General features: G+C 37.8%; 1 protein-coding gene across 1 annotated transcript; it reads left to right on the forward strand.

Annotated features, from left to right (window-relative positions):
• Positions 1-238: 238 nt before the first annotated feature.
• LOC146484793 (protein max-like) lies at positions 239-8,432 on the forward strand. Its single transcript, XM_085104236.1, has 6 exons — positions 239-351; positions 432-473; positions 832-939; positions 3,625-3,699; positions 4,802-4,850; positions 5,475-8,432. Exons 1-6 carry the CDS (start codon positions 286-288, stop codon positions 5,702-5,704), a joined length of 570 nt encoding a protein of 189 aa, XP_084960362.1. The 5' UTR covers positions 239-285; the 3' UTR covers positions 5,705-8,432.
• The last annotated feature ends 805 nt before the right edge of the window (positions 8,433-9,237 follow it).

Raw genomic sequence — 9,237 nt, forward strand, 5'->3', positions numbered from 1 at the left:
TGTACCCAACAGCTCCTGGCGAGTCATACAAAAATTGCAGGGGTAAAATTGTTCTTAGTATTTCGCCTTTATTTGTTAAGTGTCCCTTCCCAAGAGGTTGGAACTGGAAGACAAAAGTGATATTAAACGTCGTGACAGAATACATCGGCTGCCACTCGGATAGATGTCATCGTTATTCGGCTGTCATCATTTATCAATCGAATCTGCGTCGTGATTGGTTGTCGTTACCGACTGGACGCGGCGTCATTTAGTGACACGTGCTCGAATCACGAGGGACAGCTTCTGATGGCGAAAGGCAAGAGAGAAAACATGAGCGACGAAGAGAAGGAAATCGACATTGAAAGTGATGAGGTAAATTGATTTTGCATTGTGATGGTCCAGGAGGTCACGCAAACATTGTTTCTTTTCGAATATGTTTAATTTTCATCTAGGAGGGAGCTGAAAATAATGAAGAGACGCAATTCATGTCTCAGGTATGTCGTATGTTTTGGTGTCAAATTGCGTGTGCAAACTTCCACATGGCCTTAGTTTGAAAACACGTGTTTGTGTTTTGAAAGCTACAATTTTCTAGGAGCTGGTTTTGAAGTAATTTTTCTTCGCTATTGAAAATCAGAACAAACCATTTCTAGTTTCACTATCTATTAAATCGTCCTGATTCCATGGGATTTTCCCTTGTTCATTGGCGTCACGCTATCATGGAACGTTGCCCAAGTTGGTTTTCTTGGTCTGAATATTTCATGAGAAATGCATGTCCTAATGTATCCTGCTAAGTTGGTTTTTCGTTCTAGTCTGTCGTCCTCTGAAACCGATCTATGTTCTACTTTATGTTAGGCCGATAAGAGAGCACATCATAATGCTCTGGAAAGAAAAAGACGGGATCACATAAAAGACAGCTTTGCTCATCTCCGAGATTCCATCCCCTCGCTACAAGGAGAGAAGGTAAGATTGTGAAATCCTGTCGTATTTGTTCACCCGGCATCGCAAAATATGGTGGTATCTGCCATGAAAGTAAAACGCCTTGTATGTCGAGTGAAATATTTTGCTGGTAAAAATCCACGATTCTGGTACAATAGTGTACACGTAAAAGAGCTCACTACTCATTACATCAGACTGTGGATTTGAACTTTCACTGTTTAAATATGCCTCTGACAGAAATGATTTCCATAACGGTTAAGAGCATGCATTATAATTTGCATCTTAGTGGTTTTAAGGTGAACGTTTTGTTATCACATTATGCAAACCTCAAAAATAGATTTTATGCACTGTGTGACGGGCCTGCCCAGACAGACAGACATGTTGGACAAAGGGAATTTGTTTAAGAAATAATATATTATTGAAAGATATTGCACAGTATGGCTTTCAGGATAAACATGACATCCATTGGTTTTATTTAATCTTGTTATGTATATTTTTTACATGTTTGGGTTACCATACATACATACATACATATACTTTATTTATCCTCGAATTTACAGAGTAGCTTTGAATAGCTAATATCTTCGAGAAAATAAATATTAGAAAGAAAGAGTAAATGCCATATATATTATCAGCTTAAAAAACATGATACTAGGCCAAAGACACATAAAGTGTTAAAGCAGTCAGGGGGTACGGGGAGGGGGAGGAAGGATAACCTGCATGGCTAGCATAATCGGGGAGGGGGAGTGAGGGAGGCGGGAAAAATGAGGGGGGTTCGCCTCCCTCGCTCCCCGTCCTCTTCCCCGATTATGCTGGCCACACAGGCTAGAGGAATGAAGGAGGTGAGGGGGCAAGTGTCAGGCTAATTTACAACTTAGCCACTACCCAGGTGATTAATTGAAAAGGAAATATTCTTGAATGAAGTTGAATATTTATGAAGATGCCCTGAATATGTTTCAAAGGCCTTCTTCAAGGACAATTTTAACTTCTGATTTCGTATCAGTGTTTTCTAAATTTGAAATAACCAGAAAATTTGAATTGTATTATTATTATTATTATTATTATCGGAATGTAAATGATTGGTATAATGGAAATTAACCCCTCTAAGGTTGTTGTCTTAGGAATTAATTGCGTTCGACGAAGGAGAACGCAAGCCTAATTTCGTTTTTGCGTCCTGTGTCTTTCGAGTTGGTGTTCCTGTGTACGGCTATGCAGGATTTTTCGAGATTGCTGTAAGGACACCCAAATGGCCCCCCCGCTTGAGTTTTGCAGGGGCATGTGTCGGCCGGGAAACTGGTGCGAACTTATGATGACATCTGACCTCGTTTTCGCGCTAGAGCCATCTTTTTAGTCTCGTTTTCGTATAAGAGTCGCCCCCTCGTTTTTGCGCCATTGCCTAAATTTGCATATATCGGAAAAGTTTTACATTCAGTGTACGGGATCACATTTCAACTGCAATGTTCATCAATGTTCACTGGATGGAAATATTTCTACAGAATCTTTTCCCTTTCTTCCAGAAATCTTTTTTGTGAAAGATTGCATTGAAGAAATTACACGTTTTGTGGCCACAGGCTGGAAGACAGACGCAGTTTGTTGGAGCAAAATTTGCATACATCGGGAAAGTTTTACATTCAGCGTACGGGACACATTTCAATTGCAATGTTCATCAATATTCAGTGGATGGAAATATCTCTACAGAATCTTTTCCCTTTCTTCCAGAAATCCTTTTTGTGAAAGATTGCATTGAAGAAATTACACGTTTTGTGGCCGCGGTAAAATAATTTTCCGTGGGAAATAAATTCATCGAACACGACAGCGCTGCACGCCTGTTGTACATTTCGTCGTGTCAGAAATAGATTTCAACCGGAAACTAGCCTGTGGAACTACGACAAGACCATGCTCATCAAAATCGTTGCTATGTTCAGAAACCTTTTAATCTCCTCATTTGATGCTACAATACAGGTAAAGAGGGCTTTTCACCCAGCCCTAGGTTCGCGAGGTTTTGCGAGTCACGTATTACGTTAGTATAAAATCAAAATACAAAAATATCTGAAATATACACACATCAGAAACTGACATCAGGCCCCGGTTGTTCAAAGAGCGGATTATTTTATCCAGCGGATAATTCGTTATCCAGCAAATAAAATCTATTGGTTGGAGAACATTTTATCCACTGGATAGAGTTATCCGCTCTTTGAATATAAACCTTGGCCCTGAGATGTCTTTCAAAACTGTATGCAAATTAGTTCGCTTCAGTTCGACATTTTTACGGCTTTATAGTCGCGTAAGTTTCGCGGCATTTTTTTTAAAATACCTTTTGAGTAGAAGACCAAAATAGTACGCTGGCCTGTAAGTTTCGTTTTTCTCAAAGATTATAAGCGTTATACCGAAAATGATGTGCATCATTTTAAAGTTCGACGGTGTCACGCAACAGGCGGACCGAAAATACTTTCTATTTTTTTTTAAACTTCAACAACGTAGCCGCTGAAATTTTAAACTCAGCTTCGTTTATTGCAAATATTTCACCTTGGTAGACTAGTGACACATTACGTACAGATATAAAAGGACGAAAGAGCTACCTAAAAAAAGTCACACAGCAGGCCGTACAATCGCACAACTTAGGGCTGTCGAACGCACTCTATAATCTTTGATTACTACTAGTTTAAATATAGCTCAGTTTGAGTGATGTATAGGGTGTTATTTCAACAGGCATCAAGAGCTCAAATTCTTAACAAAGCGACAGATTATATACAGTTCATGAGAAGAAAAAACCATTCTCACCAAGTAAGTAAAGCAAGCCGCTTTTTGGTGTCTTGGAATAATAATAATAATAATAATCCATTATTTTAACACAGAGTCCTATTTCACAATACAGTCAACTCCCTTTATGACCTTTATTGCAGACACCCTTGGGACCGCAAGTTAGTTTCCTTAATAGCGAATGTCCGTAATAGTAGGAATTTATTTCCATCAAACGTCTGTAATTTATTTTAGTTGGGGATTTAGCTGCTGTTCGTATTATCGGGTTTTTATAATAGCAAAGTGTCCACAAGGCAAGAGTTGACTGTATTTACAGTGCTCCCCATAGGAGCTGTGTTTAGTTTTACTGCAATCATTACTCCTGCTGGAATGTATTTCTTTTTCAATAAAATCTTAAGATTAGGATTGTCACAGGTTAGGATTTCTTTAACGTCAGACTCCAAAAACTAGCTTGTACAGCATAATAAACAGCACCACGGAAAAGCTAAGTATTGCTCAGGCAGCTCCCATTCAAATGGTCACACTTAATTTTACAGTTTTGTTCTAAGTGACCTGACCTTGGATTGGAAGCAAGCCTGGGGATGACCTTGTTTTGATACAAACCTCACTGCTTTTTATATGTAGACCATGTTGTTCTTATACTTGTTTGCATTTACATATGAAAAGCTGAGGTTTGTATCAAAACAAGGTCACCCCCAGCCTCGCTTACAATCCAAGGTCAGGTCACTTGACACACATCTGTATAATGGCCTGTTAAGGTTCGATCAAACTAAGTGAGGACGACCTTGAGTACACCATAATTAAAACAGTATCACAGGAAAACACTGCTTGGTTGATTTCAATTTAGCTAAAAAAAGTTATTTGTAATAAGAAAAAGAGACCAAATGCTTTTGACTAATTTAGTCATCTTCAGGGTTTAATGTGTTTGGTTTCTTTCAACTTTTTTGGCCTTGTAAAATAGAATATTTTTAAATCTTAAGCAAATATTATGGACACGAAAGTAAGGATTTGCAGCTTTCATTATTTTGAATGGTCACACATTAAAATTTCATAGTACATGCAGCCACCATGTGAGCCTAATGGCTTAATTCAGGGGATTCATTATTGCTTGTTTTTTCTTCGTCAGACTGACATAGATGATCTTAAAAGACAAAACGGCATTCTCGACCAACAAGGTAAAGTACAGTGTCAAAACCAATTTTTACAAAGTAGTGTCAAAATTCTTGATGTACATGGTAGGCTGGATATATTACCACACAAATTCTCCCATTAATTACCATAGGAAATGTAGGCAGGACAGTATGGAGAATATTCATGTTGATATTGAGATGTGGCGGGTTAATAAATCACTGTCATTCTTTCATCACCATCTATTTTTCAAGAGTATGAAATGGTGACTTTTTTTTGCACAAATTGGTTTCAACTTAAAATGTTTTATACAAAGCAAGTTTGCACGACAGGAGCAGCTGATTACAACTGCAAAATAAGCATGACTGTGAAGAAAATTTCATGACAAGTGTTATAATAAATATTATACAAGGCAATAAGTTCAATTTCATTGAAAATATTCATGAAATGCCCTAACACTCTTACCACACGGTGTACAGTCAAATCATATTTCAGTGTATCCATCTTACATTGAGTACCCTGTTATTTCCAGAGCAGCTTATCTACGAAATTTTACAATATTATTGCTCTTGGAAACATTGAGAGGGGGCAGTCACTCATCAAGGGTGAATAATTTTTTATTGTTCAAACATTAAGCATTATTTTGTTGTTTTCTTGCTTTGTCGCCACAGTGCGTGCTCTGGAAAAAGCCCGAAACTCCGGACAGCTAAGTATTGATGCCACATCTGCACTTCTGACAACAACTGACAACCTGCTAAGCTCGTCTCCCCCTGGAGATGGATTGCTAGATGGAACTCTCAAACAAGATGGTCACCCTAGTTCTCCTTTAAATAACAACGCTGAAATACCTTCAGATGACGAGTATAACGGCAGAGCAAAGAGAAGGAAACGTGATGTGTAACACAGCAGGATTGTAGCATCTACATAGACACATATCTTGTAACTATACTTAGCTTAACACAAGGGGTTTTTTAATTATTTCATTCAAAGTAGCAACATAATAAGTTTAGGTCACATAACAGGTTTTAATTTCTTTCTAGTTGTATACTATTTAGTTAGCTATAGGCTGCATGATCAATGAAGCTTTTGTTCACTTTGATGTTTTGCAAAATGCAGTGACAAAATTAAAATCAAATTATGAAGTTAGGATTATATGTGAAAAATTGGAGGTGAGTAACAAAGTTGCCGAACATTCAAGCCTACAATACTTGCAAAATTTAGTTAGTTTTTTTTTCATTATGCAAGGTTTTTATTTGCATTTTATGCACAGCACTGAGCCCCTTTAAGTTAAAGGAATTGCTCCATTCCTTCATACGACTACAAGACTTCACCATCAGTCTTGCATACATGCGTTACATGCCTTCTTAAAATCATGGGTTTTTATTTATTTCGATCAGGTAGCTTTTGTAAATCAGTGTCATCATCATCATCATCATCATTACCTGATCTTTGACAGACACAAACACGAATTTCCTCCACAATTTACAGTACTGTTTCCTATTTAACAGCCACAATCGTGATCTGTCTAATTTCTATCAGCACATCATCATGCTTTTCTTCAGCAAAGCTAATACAGTGGAACCCCGATTTTACGATTGTCAATCTAACAATATTCCCGATTTAACGATCAACATTCTGTGTCCCAGCAAAAGTTATTTGTAAATCAGGAGTTCATTTACAATGATATCCCGATTTAACAATATGATTTTGCTGTCCCCTTTCCATATTGAAAATCGAGGTGCATTGTATTTCTCAAACTATCAAGCTTTGCCGTAAACGTTTCTCAAAGAACATGTCATGTAGTCCAACTTTCAGGGGCACTCAAGGAGAACATTTTAAGGGAAATACTCATAATGTTGTCTCCTGTATCCCCTGATCAGAGGCAGCGGAGTGTTTAATTGATACATGGGGGGACTCATCATACACAATCTGATCTTTTAGTTTTGCATTTGACTGGGTTCCCACAGACGCAAAGGCCGCCGTTGCGTCAATGGGAAACTGGGTGTCTCAGAGTTAAATGGAAAAAAGGCAGCAGTTGATTGGCTTCTCGAAATCGGGATGGAGCTGTTCAAAGAGTCCTAGAAAATAATATTTCGCCAAGCGCGACCGTTGTGAAACGATTTGTGAAAAGATCACTAACCTGAATATTTTGCCAAACCAATTTTTTTTTGCCGCAATACCAATATTTTTGGGACCAAAACGTGGTGGGTCTGAGCCCCCCCCTCCCAAATTTTCGACTAGGGGGGGCTTCAGCCCCTCCTGCCCCTCCCCCTCCGCCACCTATGCTGATCCTTTAAAAGAGTCACATATTTGTTTAAGCTAATACGGATTGATCTGTTTGGATGCTTTAGCTAAAGATTTAATGTGCAGAAAGTTTTTACGAAACAGTTTTATTTCTTAAATTTACCAGCATGTGTTGGTTTTACAAACAGGCTAGCTGACATTTTTTTGCATTTTTAACAACTTACTTGCTTGTTCAAACATATTTTTGAGCTGATATTTTGCCTAAGGAAACTGCAGATTTTCAATTATGACTAGATTTGAATTTCTGAGGCGATGGCCATCTGAACAGATATCCACTGATTGGGTAATAAACTGTTATGTGCCCTTGAACTTTTTGAAGTTCCTACAGCTGACGTCTTAAAAAAATGCAGAAGGCTAATAATAATTATTAGCTTTTAGCATTAATTATTACAATTTGTTCTCCCTTCAGCAATTCACTTGATACCTTCTTACACAGAGCATTTTGTTTTTGGGGAGGATAATCATGTACTTAGTCATGTAGTTTTACAACATTTTTGACAAAACATCATTAAGGCCTGGTTCAAACATCATGCTATCGTCATGCCAAACTCAACTCATCCTAATTATTATGAATTGAGTTTGATATTGTTAGCATGACATCCTGATCAACTGTCACACCAAGTAATTAAGCACAACATTAGCTCTCTTGTGCTGACGTCAAGCTAAATGACTTACAGTAGTTCAATGTTGATTCAACATGTACAGTCCACTCCCTTTATTGCAGACACCTTCAGGACTGCAAGTTAGTGCCCTGTGAGGGTTCATAGTAGTGAGAATTTATTTCAGTCAAATGTCTGTAATTTATTTTTGCTTGAGATTTAGCTGCTGTCCGTATTATCGGAGTGTCTGTAATAGTGAGGTGTCCGCAAGGCGAGAGTTGACTGTACTGTGATAATGTATTCATTAACACATGTATGCGTTGTTATAATGAAGTAATTTTTGTCTAGCATGACTGAATTTAGTTCAACTTTTGAATCAACCGTTGAGTAACAGTCGAGCTGAATTCAACAGTCACTGCATGACTTTAACACAACAATATCCAATGTTTGAACGGGCCCTTACTCCCCCATGACATGGCATAGGTGGTATTGGTTTCAGGATTTCTAATTTATTGTCTTTTTTTTTTGTGTACATTTGTAAATTTTTTCTGTCTTGGACTAACAAATCAAGGGACAAGTAAAAAATAATGAGATATACTTACAAATAACTAATTAGTAGTGATTGATTGTGATTTCCTAAGTTCTAACACTTCTAAGCTAATAGTGTATTTTGTGCAATATTAGCTGCAAGCAACTGAAAACAAATATATGATTTTTATTATCAAATGCCTGCAAATGTGTTTACTTTGCATAAGTTATGGTTCTTACTCTATATTATAATCCCATTGGGGTGCTCCCCATGGTGGACTATGCAGGGATGTCCCGCCCAAGAGCAATCTCCTACCCAGAGTATTCAGGCTCTTTGGCCAGTGGTTGGTGGCCAGGAGAGTCTCTGGGGAACTGGAATTTTATTACTGCAGGATTTCTGCGGTGAAGCAATGCAAGCTGTCACGGAGCAGCACCATCTTCAACATAATGACCAGATACCACAGCGTTTTTTAGAACTGTTTCACGTTCTTGCGAAATGCACCAGCAAATTTGATTGCCTCATTCATGAGATGCTATTCATACGCAAACTGAAACCAGGACTGAACATGCAAACTGATTCAATTCGTGCTAAAAGTATTTGTTTAACCATCTATTAATATGTTAATTTTCAGCTCTAGCCTATTTAAATATCCGCGTTCACAAACTGAATTTTTCTCTTGATAATGGAGTCAAGATGACTCCGAAACGTCGAGCCTTAAATCTCTCTGTAATTTTTGAAGAGATATTATTACAAAATATTAATGGTTAAATTAGAGATATTTTAAGTCTGCTTAGCAAGCAATACAACTCACATGGCAATACCCGTATGTAGTGAGTAAGAGTGAAAAAAACATGCACAAAACAAATTAAGCCTTGGAAAAGGAAGCTCCATAGTTTTGCTTGAAAGGATGTCCTAAGGTCTCACTATTCTATGTGATAGGTCCCTTTGAAAAGACTTGAATGCAATTAACCAGTACAATTTCCTGAAATGTCCACTGTTAGT

This window comes from Pavona decussata, unplaced genomic scaffold (assembly GCF_977016875.1).
Source record: "Pavona decussata unplaced genomic scaffold, jaPavDecu1.1 SCAFFOLD_29, whole genome shotgun sequence".
In the NCBI taxonomy this organism is placed as follows: Eukaryota; Metazoa; Cnidaria; class Anthozoa; order Scleractinia; family Agariciidae; genus Pavona; species Pavona decussata.